Here is a 16,429-nt window from a genome sequence, read left to right as displayed (position 1 = left end):
ACGCAGGTCATGATCCCAGGGTCCTGGAATCAAGTCTTGTATCAGGCTCCTGGTAGGGAGCCTGCTTCTCCCTCTGCCTATGTCTCTACCTTTCTCTCTGTGTTTCTCATGAATAAATAAACAAAATCTTTAAAAAAAAGAAGGAGGTGGACTTTTGGAATATGGTAAGGGGAGGTCTGCAAAGCCAGAGCTAAGAGACTTCCTGAAGATGAAATATGAAATCCACTCCCAGTGCAATAAGATGGGAGACATAGGGTGAATCCTAGCTCCAGTGTTGGAGTAATGGTCCCCTCCTATGCCCGTCTGGAGAAGAGGGGTGCTACAGAGAGGCCTCAGGGACAGACCTACCAGGCCTTACAGCTCTACCCAGAGGACAGACAATTGGCAGCACCTGTCTTTGTCTGGGAGTTGTCCCAAATCTAGCCCAAATGGCAGAGGAGAGCCCCCATGGGGAGACGAGGAAGCCCATAGGCAGGGAATTGGAGCCCTTGATAGACTCAGCAGAGGCCTGTCAGGCCTTGAGTCTTCCAGCCATGGGCTGTGAGTCACTGACTGCTGCACCTAAGAGAGCCTTAGAAGACAGAAGGGGCCCTCCTGATAGCAGCTCCGCAGCAGCAGACCCTTCACCTCCTGATTATCACCTTCTGCCCTTCTCTGCCCCTTTGCACACCCAGATCCTTGGACTCTAAGCTAGCGCCTGTCATTCCCATCCCCTTGCCTGTGGCCTGTCCTCCCCAAGGTCCCTCCTCCAGAGGTTGCATACCCACTTCTCCCACCGTGGTTCCAGGCTCACCTGCCACACAGGGTCTGTATGTTTGCCAGACTTGGCTGAGCTGCGGAAGGAGGGCTGGGAGTGGGGCTTCTTGAGGTTGTAAATGGCCACATTACCATCATAGTGGCCTACCACCACCAGGTAGGGGTGGTCCACGTGCATGTCGAGACACATGATGCCGCTCTCGCTGCTGAAGATATATTCAGGGAAGCTGGGGTTCTTCATGCTGTAGAGCAGCAGCATGCCCTGGCTCTGCTTCATGAAATCATCTGTCCCAGGGAAAATGCCAGGCTGTGGTGGGAGGATTCAGCTGCCCCCCTAGCCCCTCCCCCACTGGGTAGACAAGACCGGCCTGCTGTGCTTGTCAGGGAGGGTGGGATTCCTCTCTGGGCTTCATCTTCTCTGTCTCAGAAATGGAATCATGAGACTTGGTTTACCCCTTCTAAGGGTTCACAGGAGGATAAGGTGACCAGGCTTATCTGAGGGATGGGCAATCATTCTCCTTTTCTCCCTGGGGTACAGGAAAGCAGGATGCAGGCTCAAAGAGCTTCTAGGTGAAGAGTGTGTGGGCTTGGGAAGAAGCAGGAACCTCAGAAGAGGAACCCAGGGGCAGGAGTTCGGTTTGGACTAACGTGGAATTCTCTATATGAGTTCCAAACTAGCCATCTATGGACATCTTCCCATACCCTCTGGGCCCAGGGTCCCCAGCTATAGACTGCTCTCTAGATCTAGGCATGCTCCCAGAATTGAGAAGTCCAAGGCCAGCCAGTCAGGCTTCCACAGGCCACTGTGTCACACTTCTGGCCTGAGCACAGCTTTTGGTGATTAACAGTGGACTGACCACTCAGCAGAGGCTTCCTCCCCACCTACCCTATGTCAGGCGAGAGCCTCCCTCTTTCTTTCACTGCTCATGTGGCATCCATAATGTAGTCACTGAACAGAATACAGTCCTAACTCTCAGTCCAGCTCTCCTGCCACCACCAGTTCAGGACCCTTCCCAAGCTCAGGAAAGGAAGAAGTCTAGAGCAGCCCCCCATCTTGGGGACTCTAAGCTAAGGGAAACTTCTAGATGAGATGAGGGCTCACTCCCCTACCAGGGCTACTTCTTTTGTCCCTGGTAACTGCAGGCCTAGGCCTTCCAGAAAACATGGCCAGTCCTGAGGTCTTGAGCCCATGGATGGGAAAAATGGGGAGACTGCCTCACCCTGATTAGTTTTGCTGAGTCATTCTTTCTTTTTTCTTTTTAAGATTTATTTACTTATTTTTGGAGAGAGAGAGAGAGATCATAAGCAGGAGAGGCAGAGGGAGAAGAAGAATCCCAAGCAGAGTCCGTGCTCAGAGTAGAGCCCAACGTGGGGCTTGCTCTCACGACCCTAAGACCAGGCCTGAGTGGAAACCAAGTGTCAGATGCTCAACTGACTGCACCACCCAGGTGCCCCTCTGTCTTACTTCTAAAGCTGCCCCTTGCTCAAGGGAAGAAGTGCCTGGGCTGGACTCAGGGACAGTATTGGTTGGGTTCCCTGGGCTCTGGGGATGAGCTTGGCTACAGCCAGTTGCCAGATATTCCTGCCCCAGACACTCTGCAAACACCATGTGGTGCTTACTGGGAGCCAGTACTAGGGAGCGAGTGCAGCCAGGAGCCAGGCTGACCTTAGGTAGGTAGAGTTAGAAACTGAGGCAAGTTGGTGTGCTCACCAGAACAGTTCTCTATGGGGAAGCCCACCTTCCCTTGCTAATCCTTACCAGGTCTGGGATCCCTTTTGGGAATCCCTCCCCCTGATCACTTGTAAAGGAGGCTTCATGTGCCAGGAGGGGGTTGCTCCTCTAGTGGAAGGTGCCAGGGTACAACTTGAGGCATGGGAAGGGCACCCAGTGGTTGAGGAAGGACAATGCTCTGCTCTGGAGAAACGTCTCACAAAAGAGGAGGAACTGGGCCTTCCAGATCTCCCAGAGCCAGGGGGGTTACCCTATGCCTGACACTATCTCAAAGTCAGTAGGAACTGGCCTTCAGGTGGAGTGGGGAGCTGGCAGTCCCTCACTCTGTAGGGCTCCTTCTGGGTGGGCCCTGAGGGCTGACCCTGGTTGGGAGAAATTTGTAGCTGCTGAAGGAAGTGATCTGTCCCCTCCAGATCATGCAGGGCTTGGACTGAGGCAGTGTGACAGTCATTTGTAGTTCCTTTTGTTCATCCCACAAATCCTGGACCTCCCTGTGGGCTGGATCCTGGGAGGGACAGAGACACTCCACTGGAGATGTAGGCTTGCCCTCAGCAGCCCCCAGTGTGATGAGAGAGCCCCATCCCGCAGCCGAATGAGACCAGCACCTGGATGGGTAGTGAGTGGTAACTACCAGGACACTGGTGAACTATTGATGCCCTTAATGTCCAGTTTGTCCTTGATGTTGGGTGGAACTGACATAGGATGAGTGGGTAGGCATCCAGATGGTGAGCAAACAAGTAAGTGAATGAGTAGAGAGTGATTGATGCTCGGGCTGAGGACTCAGACTCTCTCCTTATCTCATCAAGGGGCAAAGGTGGGTATGACCCTCACACTTGTTCCTACTATGGCACAGGCAGGACCTGGACCCTCAAGAGACAGCAATGACCCCCTGCGTGTGTACAGTCTTCATGACTAGTGAAATAAGAAAAGGGGGGGGGGTAAGAAACCCTAGCCTGGCTTAATAGCTCTGTAGTGAGGACATCTCTGATCTGCTCATAGAACCACTGAGACTAGAGGCTGGACTTTTGGCTCCTGATTTATATAGAGAGGTAAACTGAGGCCAGAAGGAAGAAATGGCGTGCCTGGCTGCATCAGATCCCTCACATGGTGTTTGCGTCACACAATATCTTGTTTATAGCTGAAATTACACTGCACTGATCTGGTCTTTATGTGGAGATGGAGAAAGGAAGGGGACACTAGACCTAATGGTGTGGTGGTAACTGGCAAAGCCAGTCCAATCTCTTCAGAATCTGGACTAGAGAATGTGTAAAGAACAGGGCACTCACACATGATAAGGGGAAGCTTCTGGCAGAGAGAAGCATGGATTTCAAGAGATGGGGACACAGAGAACATTCAATCACATGAAGACCTTAGGTCCTGTCTTAGTTCTCAGGCCACATACATCCTGACAATAAGCCTCTTGCCCTTGGTGGTCTCTCTTACTTGCAACCAAATGAGTCCTCCTGATATAAAGATCATGATTTCTTTTTGTTCTTTCTTTTTAAAGTAAGCTCTACACCCAACATGGGGCTTGAACTCACAACCCTGAGATCAAAAGTCTCGTGTTCCACTGACCGAGCTAGTCAGGTGCCCCCAGATCACAGTTTCTAATCATGCCTAGACTATATGTTTCCTGAATTCCAGTTCAGGGTTCTGTCTTCCAAACCACAATGGGAGAACACAAAAAACTCTCATTTAACTGGTGCTTCCTTTCCACCCCATCTTATTCTATGATGTTCTCATCCCTGACTCTGGTGGCCCCTGGGAGACCTCACTATTCCATTTTCTGAGTATACCCAGGTGACATCACAGCCCAGACCTCCAACAGTACCATCATCTTTTCCAGAAGTCCTAAAATTACATCTTCACTCAGGCCACCAGGGATCCCATATGATATCACTGCTCAGATAACCAGCAGTCCTTAGTGACTTGTCTAGTGATCATTTCCCAGCTCTCCAACATTCCCAGTATGATATCACCAACCAGGTCACCAGCAGCCTAGTACATCATTGCTCAGCTCTCCAACACTCCCATCACAATGTCACCCACCAGGAGTCCCAGTATAACGCTGGCATCAAGGGGTATCTATAGTGCCTCGGTTCCCAGTGGAGACTAACTAGAATCTCATCAGGCTCTAGGCTTACAAAGCCCTGGGCCCTGAGCCCCGGGGGTATCTTGTTCTGAATATCAGAAATTCCCTGGTTTCTCAAAGTAGGACTGGAGGGTCCAATGACAGATGGGAGCCCCCAACCCCACACTCCACTGTATAAAGAGGCAGAGACTCTGAAGTCTGGGGCCAGTGAGGAATTCCTGGTTCCTCTGAGCTACATGATTTCAGTAAGTAAATGTGGCTAGGTAGAAGAGAGGAGAAACAGAGGAAAGGAAAGAGAAAGGGACAGAGGGAAAGAGAAGAAAAGAGGGAGGGGAAGGGAAAGAGAAAGGAACCATTTGGTCTGTGACTCTGAGACAGAGGGAGAGGGCTGCTGGCTTGGCATTAGCTCCACTTTATGCTCTTGCCCTTCTCCAGGAAGGCTTCCAGATCATTCAGCCTCTCTTCTGTGTGTGGGGCCCCTCCACTCTTCTCTACCTGTACGTTGTTATTATAGGTGGTCATGAGTAGGTCTTTCTGTAGCCTGCTGCAAAGGCTCCATCAAAGGATGGAGTGAGCACGGCTTAGCCCAGCAGGTTTACTCTCTCCGTTGGGAGGGTTGCCTCCTGCTACCCCTTGCCTCGGCTAGATCACCTTTAAAGCCTGCTGACTCTGACCTTCCATGATCCACAAGATTCGGGGAAGGAGAATCAATCCCCTAGTAGAACCTGATCTGGCAGCTCTCAGAAAACCATGGTGTCAGGGAAGGAGGGCTTAATGCCACCATAGACCAAAGCCCTCACTCCCTCAGCTCCCTATGGTGGGGCCCTAGCAGAGTAGTGCCCAGTGAGGAGTGTGGATGGATGGGTATCTTCTTGAACTGGCAACCACCAGTGGGGGTCTCAGTCCCAGAGCTCTACCCCTGCCTTGCAAGTAATAACTCTAGATCACAGGGGCCATACTGGAGAGTTCTGGCTATCAGAACAGAGGGGAAGCCTGGGCTCTTGCTCAGGATTCAGGGAAGGCAAGGTAGACAAAGGGCACGTTAGGGTACCAGGTTAAAGCCAGGTCAGTGGTCAGAGGGAATTGGATGCCAAGCTGCAGACAGGTTGCCAAGCCAGCCTCAGACAGCACACCTCCTCCTTTCTTACTGTGGCTTTCCAAAAAGAGTCCAGTCCAGGGCTGACTCCAAGCCAGCAGCCATTTAAAGACTCCCTTATTAAGACATGCAAGAGGCATTTGGAAGGGGGCTGTGGTAGGCGGAATAACAACCCCTCAGATGTCCGTGTCCTAATCCCTAGAACCCATAACTATGTTACTTAGCTGGCAAAAGGGATTTTGCAGGTCTGATTAAGTTAAATACCTTGAGATGGGGAGATTATCCTGGATTATCTGAGTGGACTCAATGTAATCACAGGGGGTCTTATAAGGGAAAGAGGGAGGCAGGAGACTCAGAAAAGGAGGTTGAGAATAGAAGCAGATGTCAGAATAATGCACTTGCTGGCTGGAAGGGGGCCATAAGCCATGGACTATGGGCAGCCTCTAGAAGCTGGAAAAGGCAAGGACATGGATGTTCCCCTAGAGCCTCTAGGAATGAAAGGATGAAGCCAAAACCCTGCTGACAACTGATTTTTGCCCAGTGAAACCCACTTAGGCTTCTGACCCCCAGAAATGTAAAACAATAGACTGATGTTGTTTTAAGCCATTAAGTTCATAGCAATTTGTTACAGTAGCAATAGGAAACAAATGTAGTAGGCATTCAGGGAAGGTTGACCCAAACTCTATTTTGAGGAATCAGAGAGAGAAGCCCCATAGATGATACCTTTTCCTGGGATGGTTTAGAAAGAGTGTCCTTAGAAGTCTGGGTGATGGATGCAATGATCCCCAGCTCTTCTAGTGACAATAATGAAATCTTTCCTCAGCTTCCCACACCCAGCCTTGCCACCTGGGACTCCAGGAGCAGAAATGCCCTTTTAGTTAGGATTTTCACAGTCTCCAAAAGCAGGGACTAGCTCAAGGCTGCACTAAGACAGGACATCAGTGCTAGAGGGTTCCAAACCTCTGGCACGGCCCAGAGGCCCAGAGGCCGTAGTGCCAGGCTGGGTTCTGCCTCCCAGGCAGCTGGGCTTTTCTGAGCACTTTCCTCCAATTAGAAATCATATTTAAACAGCGTAGGAAATAAGAGCAAGGCCTTGGAGACAGAATACATCAAGCGGGACATTTAATTTGATTTAGGGAAAATGAGGCAAACATTTGAGAACCTACATAACTAACCAGTAATTAAACTAACAACGGGAATGCCCTTGCACTACAACCCGGCAAGCACAGTGGCCTTTATGGACTGTATTTACAAAGAGACCTGACAACATAATTAGTCCTGTAAATTTTACGCAGCCTGCAGCTGAGGAGTGATGGATTTTGTGTGTGGAGGATGAACGGGGAGAAATGAGGTGGATGAATTTCCATTTTCAGTAAATGAAATTAACACTGCTTAATTAGTGAAGCTGACAAATAAATGATCAGGAAAGATTTAAATCCCTACAAGTGTATCCTTGGCCTTGGCAGGCTCAGAGATCGGCCAGGATGTGATCGGACAGAGTGGGAAAGGGTTCAGTGCTGGGACTCAGGGCCTGACTTTGGCTCCTCTTGAGGGCTGCCCTCAGAGGGAGGCTGGGCTGAAGTGCAGCTGGCTCCTCTGTCTTTCTTAGGGGTGGCCCACCACGAAGCTTCCCCCTCATCTCTTGTGAGCTAGTCAGGACCACACAGAGTGTCCAGGATCTCCTCCACCATCCCTGCCCAACGGGCCATGAGGAGTTCCCATTTCCCTGCTATCAACTGGCTAATGGGCTGGAAAGGATCCCTTCAGTGTAGCAGGCCGATATAATTGCATCCCAGCTTTGCCCCATGGGCCACCCCTTCCTAGACTACTTTCCCTTGCCCTCTGGCAGTGTTCCTCCATCTGCTTTCACCTGCTCACAGCATCTCAACTTTGCTGAGACACAGGAGCCTGGCCCTAGGGGGCACCCCAGTCTCTGCTTTACATGCAGCTTGACATGCCCACCACCTCATCCCCAAGAGCCACACAATGAAGGCAAGTCAAATGCTTCTGTACTATTGCAGGCAAGTGCCTGGACTCCCTTTTCCCTACCTCTTGCTCCTGGCCTGACCTGGCTCCAGCCACCCTGCTCTGTGCCCAAATAGAATGGCCACAGCCCTTCTTAGGCATGTGCCTATGCCTGCCAAAGTCCTGCTTAGCTGCGTTATAGAATAAATATCAGGCAAAAGGAGGCCCGAGCTGAGTTCATCAGGGTCAAATCCAACAGTAAACCCACATTCTTCCTCCAGTGTTTGTCTGTATGAGGCAAAGTCTGATGACAGGAGGCTGGCATCTGGGAGTTTCCAAAGACAGTGTGATGGATGCTGGTGAGCCAGCTGCTCCTCACAATGACCTCATCCAGTGACTAGGGTGCCCTTTGCCTGCCTCAGCTTTGCTCTCTTTTTTTCTGGGGGGGCCTCTGGGCACTCTAGAGCACAGGACTCCCAGAGGTGATCTCAAAAGTGAATGCAGGAGCCCTTCCGAGTCCCAGATCAGCCTGGTTCTGCTTGGGCCTCTGCAGAGTGGTGCTGAGATCTGCAAGGCTCTAGCTGGTCGATAACTCCTTTGCTAGTGGCAGTAACAGCAAATACCACCACTGCTGCTTCTGGGGCCTGCTCTCTAGAGTAGGTAGGGGACTTATCTGATTCTCCTCCATCCCTACGGCCCTCTCTCTCTGCTTAGGTCCCCTAAGAGTCCTGCGGGAAAGCCAGGGGACAGAATGGCAGACAAATCAGCAATTACTGTCCTTTACATGTCAGTGGTTCCTATAGTTCATAGGGCCCATTTGCTTTTCTTTCAAGTGAGTCTAGCAACAACCCTGGATGGAATTCTGGCAAGTGTCGCCTCTTCATGTCACCGACAAGGAAACCAAGGCTCAGAGCAGCTTATGTCCTCAGGTCACACCACTGGGAAGTAACCCTCTAGGCAGAAGTTCTACAACTGACTGGTACTACCCAGGCATGTGGATGTGGCCAGCAAGGGACAAAGAGGCCCTTCCTGGGTGTATGCTTGCCTAAAGGAGGCTGCTGGGCCTGTCAGGCTTAGGGTCATCTATTCCTGACTTCTCCACCACTACTGACTAAAGCTGCCCCTATGGATAGCCTCTGCATGACCCCAACCAGCTGCCCCTGCTTCTGGCACTGGGTGGGAGGAGGATGGGGCGAGAACTGATGTGGTTTCCCTCCCACCTGCTAGGGAGCTTCCCCCACCCTCGCTTCAGTCCTGGGCAGAGAGCCTGAGCTGAGAGCAGCCTCACAGGGGGTCCACACCCACTCCTGGGAGGGCCTGCCCAACCCCCAGGCCCTGTTCCAGGCCCAGTAGCTGCAGCAGAGGGGGAGGAATGTGCTAGTTCCCTGCCAGAGGGGGAGGGTGCTTCCAGCTTGGCAGCAGCCCACCCTCAGGAGTGGGGACACAAAGCGGGCATTTAGGGCATCCTCAAAGGCAGCCCAGACCACGAGACTGGGAGCAGCTCCAAGGTCTCCTCCCTGAGAGGAATAATAAACACCAACTCCTCCTTGCCCTCCCTCCCACTCCCCAACCCTGGTCAAAGAAAGGGCTGGGTGCACAGGCAGTCTGAGGGGTAGGGACCAGGAGCTTGCACGTCTGCCAGGCAGCAGAAGCTTGGAGAATGGAAGGGTTTTCTGTTCATAGATGCTGATCCTCCCAGCCAGAGAACATGCTGTTAGCCTGGAGAGCTGCAGCTAACATGAAGTGTGGGGCCCTCTCCCGTTAGGAAGGGGGAATGTCCAGCCCAGCACAGAGGCAGGGGCTTCTGCTGGGAACATGGAAGATGAAGGGAAAGCAACCTACTACACAGTTCCCACACTGCTGCCTCCTGCTGTGGAGAGACGGGTGGGCCAGCAGGGGCAGCAACAGCCTGGACAATAAACAGTCTTCCAGGGCCCTGGGGCCAAGTGAAGAACATGAAGCACCTTGCCTCACTCCTGCCTGCTCCAAAGCCGGGTCAGGAAAGTTCTCGCTCGGCTTCACCATCCACTCTCTCCCCAGGTCTGGTCTAGCCTAACTTCTCATGCTTCCCAAACCCACTTCCCCATTCCCACTCCACAGCTGTGGTCAAGGTCCTGCCATCTCTTTCTGAGGAGCCTCACCAGTCTTCTAAGTGGTTTCCCAGCCCCCAGCCTCATGCCTGCAATACCCCCCTGCTCTGGTTCTGTCCCTGCCCTTCTCAGGTTCCTTCAGTGACTTCCCCTCAGAAGAATGTCATAAGACTGCCCTCAGGAGAATTTCCAAGCTTCTTGAAATAGCTTATCAAGCCCTTTGGGGGCCAACCCTGACTCCTTCAACAGTTTCATTTCCTCCCATATCTCTTGTGCCTCTGGACCTTTGCATATGCTATTTTTTTCTGCCAAAAGTGCTATCCCCTCTTTCTTCACGACAATAACACCTTCAGGGCTCACTTTGGCATAGTCCTTCACCCAGCTCTAACTGCTGGTTGGATTGTCGGTCTTTCCCATTAGACTGTGAGCTCCTTGAAGGCAGTGACTACATCTTAGTCATCTTTCACACCTCACAAAGAGCTCTGCACTGAATAGGTACTAAAGTGTTTGCTGGTTGAGTGAGCAAATGAAAAAATGCCAGATTACTTACAGGAGCCATGTCCCACTGCAAATAGATCATTGTACTTTGGATTCCTGCAAAAGAAATATCAGCCCATTGGCCCAGGAAATGAACATGGCTTTCCCATGGACACAACACTGATGCCTAACTACACTGCAGACATCTACTGTTGACTTTAGAGACCTGGGCTGATCCCACAATCCCATAAGAATCCCAGGTCCATTTTTTCCTCTAATGCTACATATCATCCTCAAGGTGGTTAAGCGCAGTACAAGTGCCCTGCTCAGGCGCTCAGGGGCTCTGGGTTTGCGGCAATGTCTATACTTACCAGCAGAGGGCGGTGACAGCCAGGCGCTTGGCTTTGTCGTTTTGGAACTTCCAGAGCGGCAGCAGTGTACCCTCCTGGTCTCGGTACTCATCAGCAGCATCCTCGTAGTACTTGAAATCTTAAATGCACCCACACTGAATCAGCCCTTGGACTGCCATTTTATGGCAAACCCATGTCTGCCACTTTCTGTCTGTACCTCCTTGGCCAAAACAGGCTCTGTGTTTCAAAGTGGGAATAGTAATAGTACCTATCTCGAAGGACTGTTGTGAGGATTAATTATACTTAGAAAAATACCTGGCACACAGTAAGCTTTGTATATGTGTCATTGTTACTGTTCTCACTGCTATTGGAGGCAAATTACAATAAAGTAGCCATGTCCTCCTAGATAAAATCCCAGGTTTGTCCATCTTCACATCCGCTGCTATGCTCCACTATGGTGAAGAAAGCTGCATGGATCCCTGAACTGGGTTCTCTGAACTCAAGTTCATCTCCTGCCCTAAATGATCTCTGCCTCCTGCTTCCTCTGACTTAGGTAGAAGCACCATCCATCTTACCACTTAGCTAAGCCGGAAACCTGGATAATCCTTGACTAATCTCTTTCTGTCATCTCTCATATTTTCTTTCTACTTCTTTAATCCATTCATTTTTTCCCCCAAACCCATAGTCAATGCCCAAGGACCATCTCCTAGGTTATTACATCCTCCTCCTAATTGGTCTCCCCACCTCCGATAACTCCTCCTCCAGTCTGTGCTCCCCAGAGCTACCTGAGTGAAAACAAATAAATCGCCTCACCACACTACCTCCTCCACCCCACTGAAAATCCCTCCATGACTCCCTTTGTACAGGGCTTCCTGGTCAAACCAAGACTCCAAGCCATGACTTCCATGGCATTTCCAGCTAAGTGTTCATGTAACCTCTATATCAAATAGTGTCTAAAATGTCCCGCTCTTCCATCTTCCTGGCAGACTCCCACTCACTGCAGATCCTCTGTGATTAAATTCCCTCTCCTCTGTGAGGCCTTCATTTTCTTGCTGAGCAGAATTCATTTCTTCCTCCATTTCAGCCTTGCCTCTTCTCTACTGAAATATCTGTCACGCTGTGTTGCTTCTATTTATCCTTTTGCCTGTCTCGCCTACCAGACAGCTCCTGAGGAGCAGGCAGCTTGTTATATTCATCACTGGACTCGAAGTGCCTAGCACAGTGCCAGCCACACAGCAGACACCCAATGACTGTTCAAAGAATCCAATGAAATAAATCACCAGAAGTGAAAAGTTTCTCAGTCTTTTTTCCAACCAAGGGTGACCCATTAGAAAACTAATGCTCTCACCCAACATGGTCAAGGACATGCCCAGGCACTGCCCCAGCCTTGAGGTCATGGAACTACACTCAAACCTCAAAAATATCTCAGAACAACAACAAAAAATTAGAGTGATCAGAGGCATGAGCCTTGATCATATCAGAGATCCCTGAGCTTAGGCAATCTTTGAATATACCTCATTTCAGAGAGGAGATTAATTGGGAACACTTCTCTGCTTTCACTTCTTCATGACTAGATTTTCCCAAAGGGAAAAGAGTATGCAATTAAAAAAAATCAAAGTTCAATGCATTTTTATGTGATTGTGTTCTTATAAATGAAAAAGGTTCACCAAGGCCAATTTCTCCATGGATATTAATAGTGTTTGCAGCCCTTTCGGTGGGCTGGTTGGAGAGGCTGGGTTTCAGAAAGCCAAGCTGTGTGAGTGACAAATTCATTCACAGCTGCTGTGTACTTTGACAGCTTTGAAAAGCACTCAAGGTCGTTTTCCAGCCTGAATGATAACAAGGGGGCTTGTTTAGGCTGCTGGTCTTGGCAGCCTTGGTTTCTATGTCCCATGGGTGAGCAATGAGCATCAAGTCACCAAGAAGAGCCCTAGGCTGTCAGCAAAGGAGACCAGCCAGCAACGAGGAGCTGCCAACTTTGGGGAGGCAGCTGCTCCAAATAAATGCACAACCTCTTAGGGAAATACAAGCCACTTGGGAATGTGCTGTTCATGCCATGGGAAGGATTCTGTTTCCCTGGCTCTGTCAAAGACACCAGAATTTCCCAGGCCCCCAGGATTTAAGCATTTCTGAATCAATCTCTTTCTTCACTTCATTACTAATTAATCACCAGCATAGACTTATTGAATGTTTATTTGAAATGTCTCTTCCAGCTCAGTGGCCCTGTAGCATTATGCTGAAGGGCTTAGGCTATGGATCCAAGGGGCCCATGTTCAAGTCCTGATTGCTCCACTTACTCCTCATACTAGCTATGGTTTTGAATGAGTGGCAATAGTCCAGATTTCTCACCTACAAAATGGAGAGAATATTGGTATCCATCTGACAGTGTGGAGGTCAGGACGATATAAAGTAATATATGCAAATTGCACAGCACAATGCCCAATATATGGGTCATTCCTAGGGAATACTGGTGCTGGTTTTTCACTATGGTAACTGCATCCTTTTCTCCCCTGGAAAAGATATGTTGAGGCCCATTCCACCCCACACCTGAACCTCATCTTCATCTCTGTCCCTGTATTTGGCCAATCACATCCTTCTCTGGCCATGCTCTCACTGGGCTATGTTCCCGCCTGGACAGTATCTTTAAACTGTCTGCAGGAAAAGCTCGGATTCCCTGAGATATTCTAGGTCCTTCATTAACTGGCTCTAATCACCTTCATAACCTGAACTCTCCCTACTTTCCAACAAACCCCTGTTTGAGTCACTGAGCCAGCTGCCCTTTGTCCTCAGAGTCCATTCCAATTTGTTTTTACCACCAAGTCACTGCTCATGCTGTCCCTCACCCAGTGAAAACATCTGCCTTTCTGCTAATCTCCCATTCAACCTCTGCTTATCCCTTGGCATTTAGCTTATCCCTCCCTGCTGCCTTCCTTTACTGCTGCCACTCATCCCTTCCTCCATTCCTCCATTCCCCCAGAGCAGTTTCAGTCTGTATTGTAGCATTTATATTGTCTCCAAGATGGACACAGTAGAGACAAGAATTAGGAAGCTCAAGACCTAGATTTGGGTCCTCTCTGCCATTCACTAGCCAGGTAGATTTGGATTTAGCTTCCTCTTGTGTAAAGTAGGGGTAATACTCTCTGCTCTCTGCCTGATTCCCTGGGCTGTTGGGAAGTGATCCATTGGATCACTAATGTGCAGGTGTTTTTGCTGCACCATTGTCAGATCTCATCAATAGACCCATTTTTTTTCTTATTCCATTGTTTGTAGTAGACCTGTGTATGCCATGTCTTCCAGGTGACATCCAGAGGAGGGAAGGATTAGTTTTTCTCCCCCTTGCATCTACAGACCTAACATGGGACACTCATGCCTTATGCGAAGAATTTTAAAAAATATTTATTTAATTTAGAGAGAAAAAGCACAGAGGTAGCAGAGGAAGATGGAGGAGAGAAGCAGAACCCCACTGAACACAGAGCCCATAAATCTTGATCCCAGGATCCTGAAATCCTAACCTGAGCTGAAATCAAGAGTTGGATTCTCAATCAGCTGAGCTACCCAGGCACCCCATGAGGAATTTTTTTGTTTTTGTTTTATTTCTTTTTTTAATTTTTATTTATTTATGATAGTCACAGAGAGAGAGAGAGAGAGGCAGAGACACAGGCAGAGGGAGAAGCAGGCTCCATGCACTGGGAGCCCGACGTGGGACTCGAACCCAGGACCACGGAATCGCTCCCCGAGCCAAAGATGCTCAACAGCTGAGTCACCCAGGTGCCCCATGAGGAATTTTTAATACAGGCTATAATAGTAGTTGTCAGCACTTCAAATCTTACCTTGAGCAACATCATCATAAGTGTTCTGGTTGACCATCCGCTCCACAATTTTAGCGGCCTGAGTCACTTTGGTGATGTCATCACTCTGTGGAGATAGAGAGGCCACAGGTCCTCATACTAGTACCTGGAAATGTTATGCCTCAAGCCACAGTCAAGATGTACAATTGTGTCTCTGACACCACCCACCCCAGATAACTCTGTAAAGATATCTCTTCATGTGTCAAGGACCAGCTCACCTCCCCACCCCCTTTTGGGAATGCCCAGCTCATAAATGGCACAAGGAGTCTGCAATGCCATACTTGGCTCCTGGGCACAGCCTGCCTCATGATCTTTCATTCTGAGCTTATTCAGAAGGCATCTTGGAGTACAACATAGGACATTGAAGAGATCCCAGGAAGGGTATTGGAGGGAAGAACAGAAAAGGGAAGGTAAGAGCCTTCTTCAGTGGAGACAGAGAGGTTTCACCATTTCAGGAAATGACAAAGACTCCCATTAAAGAGAGCTTCTGGTCCAATTTATTTAGTTAAGAGTTGAGGAAGACATAGAAGCCCAGAGAGGGGAAGAGATATGCTTGTATACCAGAAGTACAAGGCAGAAATGACTCCTAATCCAAGACTTTGCCCACTGCAGGGAGGAACCAGATGAGTGGGCAGCTCGAGGGGCTCAACATGGCCAGGTCCATGGCTCTTGAAAATGAGATATCCCAGGAGTGTCAGCATCAGGTGGTAGAGCTACACAGACCTGCATTCCCTTCCCATCCCATGGATTAGGAGCCAAGTGGCAACTTTAGGCAAGTTATTTCTCTGAGTCTTAGAGTACACATGATACAGCAGGGATGAATAATGGCACCTGCACCATAGGGTCACTGTACCATACTAGCAACTGTACATAATCTTGGGTTGTTACAATAATCTTGCAAAGTATCTTTAGGATGTCTTTCCAATGAGGAAACAGGTTAGAAAACCCCAGCTAATAAGTAGCAAAGACAGGATATAAACTCAGCTCTGAAAAAAATAAAAAAATAAACTCAGCTCTGTGGACTCTAGGTCCCAAGCCCTCAGCTTCACACAGAAAGCCAGTCCCTCACTAGCCTGAACACCCTTGCCTTATCCTGGCAGACTCAGGGTTTTTGATGTGCTCTGAAGACAGAATGTGGTGGACTTCAGTCTCCCTTGTTCTGGATATTATGCTACTTGAACAGACATTGCTTTTCATTAGTTCTGACTAAACTTGTGGCCTCTGAACCCTTTCTCCCATTCCTGTCCCAATCTTTCAGATCAGACAAACTTGCTTTCATTTCTGTACATTCATCCAAATCATGAATGAGACAAACTTGAGATCTATTACTCCAGGGTATCATGGAATTATTCCACTTTCTCCCTTCCCATGTACTTGAGTTTTATATCAACTTCATCAGATGCAAGTCACTGAAGAAGAGGTCACTCTTCATGCACTGGGCCTAAGCAAAGGGCCACTCTATTTTACAGACAGCCAGGACCAGTTCTTGGGATTCCCAATTAAAACTCAATTGCCTTGTGTAGTGGTTTTACACTAAGTATTCAGTGTCCTGCCTCCACTGTAGCTTCTTCGTTCAGAGGGCTGGTATCTTCCTGCATCACAGCCTTCAATGTCAACCAAATTGGAAGATTCAAGTGTAGTCCTTCTTCCCTGGGCATGTTAGACACCAAGTCTGATAGACATGTTAGGCACCAAGGGCTTGGACCGAAGGACAATTTTCAGCCACAGGGACATTTCTTCTGTTTTCTAGGTCCTGGCAGCTGCAATTAAGGTTTCTGCAATAATGGTCCTAGCACACAGCCTATAGCCAAACAGCCTATAGCCAAACCATTGATGGATCTTCAAGTGAAATGTGACCCAGGCAAATAGCCCCTCTGAAGCTGCTAACTTCTAGGTAATAGTACAGGGGAAGTCAGGGGTCTTGACAGGGCAACCCATGGGGCAAGGACTTCATCTTTCACCTCAGGGTTCCAGTACCCAGCATGATCATGATCACAAGTGCTTGGTCTGTAGTTGAATGAAA

The 16,429-nt window shown here is 49.3% G+C and overlaps 1 protein-coding gene across 14 annotated transcripts in view; it reads right to left on the bottom strand.

Moving 5' to 3' along the window:
* Positions 1-16,429, bottom strand: part of DNAI1 (dynein axonemal intermediate chain 1) — a 124,873-nt gene that overhangs the window by 13,109 nt on the left and 95,335 nt on the right. For 10 of the 14 annotated variants that reach the window (XM_038552631.1, XM_038552630.1, XM_038552627.1 and 7 more), the window contains 4 exons: positions 14,389-14,473; positions 10,580-10,697; positions 10,282-10,325; positions 764-1,041 (listed from right to left, as the gene is read on the bottom strand). In XM_038552631.1, coding sequence (XP_038408559.1) covers positions 764-1,041; positions 10,282-10,325; positions 10,580-10,697; positions 14,389-14,473 — 525 coding nt within the window. The remainder of the gene's footprint in view (positions 1-763; positions 1,042-10,281; positions 10,326-10,579; positions 10,698-14,388; positions 14,474-16,429) is intronic. The other 4 variants (XM_038552629.1, XM_038552636.1, XM_038552639.1 and 1 more) reach the window with 2 other exon arrangements.

This window comes from Canis lupus, chromosome 11, assembly GCF_011100685.1.
Source record: "Canis lupus familiaris isolate Mischka breed German Shepherd chromosome 11, alternate assembly UU_Cfam_GSD_1.0, whole genome shotgun sequence".
In the NCBI taxonomy this organism is placed as follows: domain Eukaryota; kingdom Metazoa; phylum Chordata; class Mammalia; order Carnivora; family Canidae; genus Canis; species Canis lupus.
The sequence above is the reverse complement of the archived record's forward strand: the minus strand, read 5'-3'. Positions and strand labels throughout refer to the sequence as shown.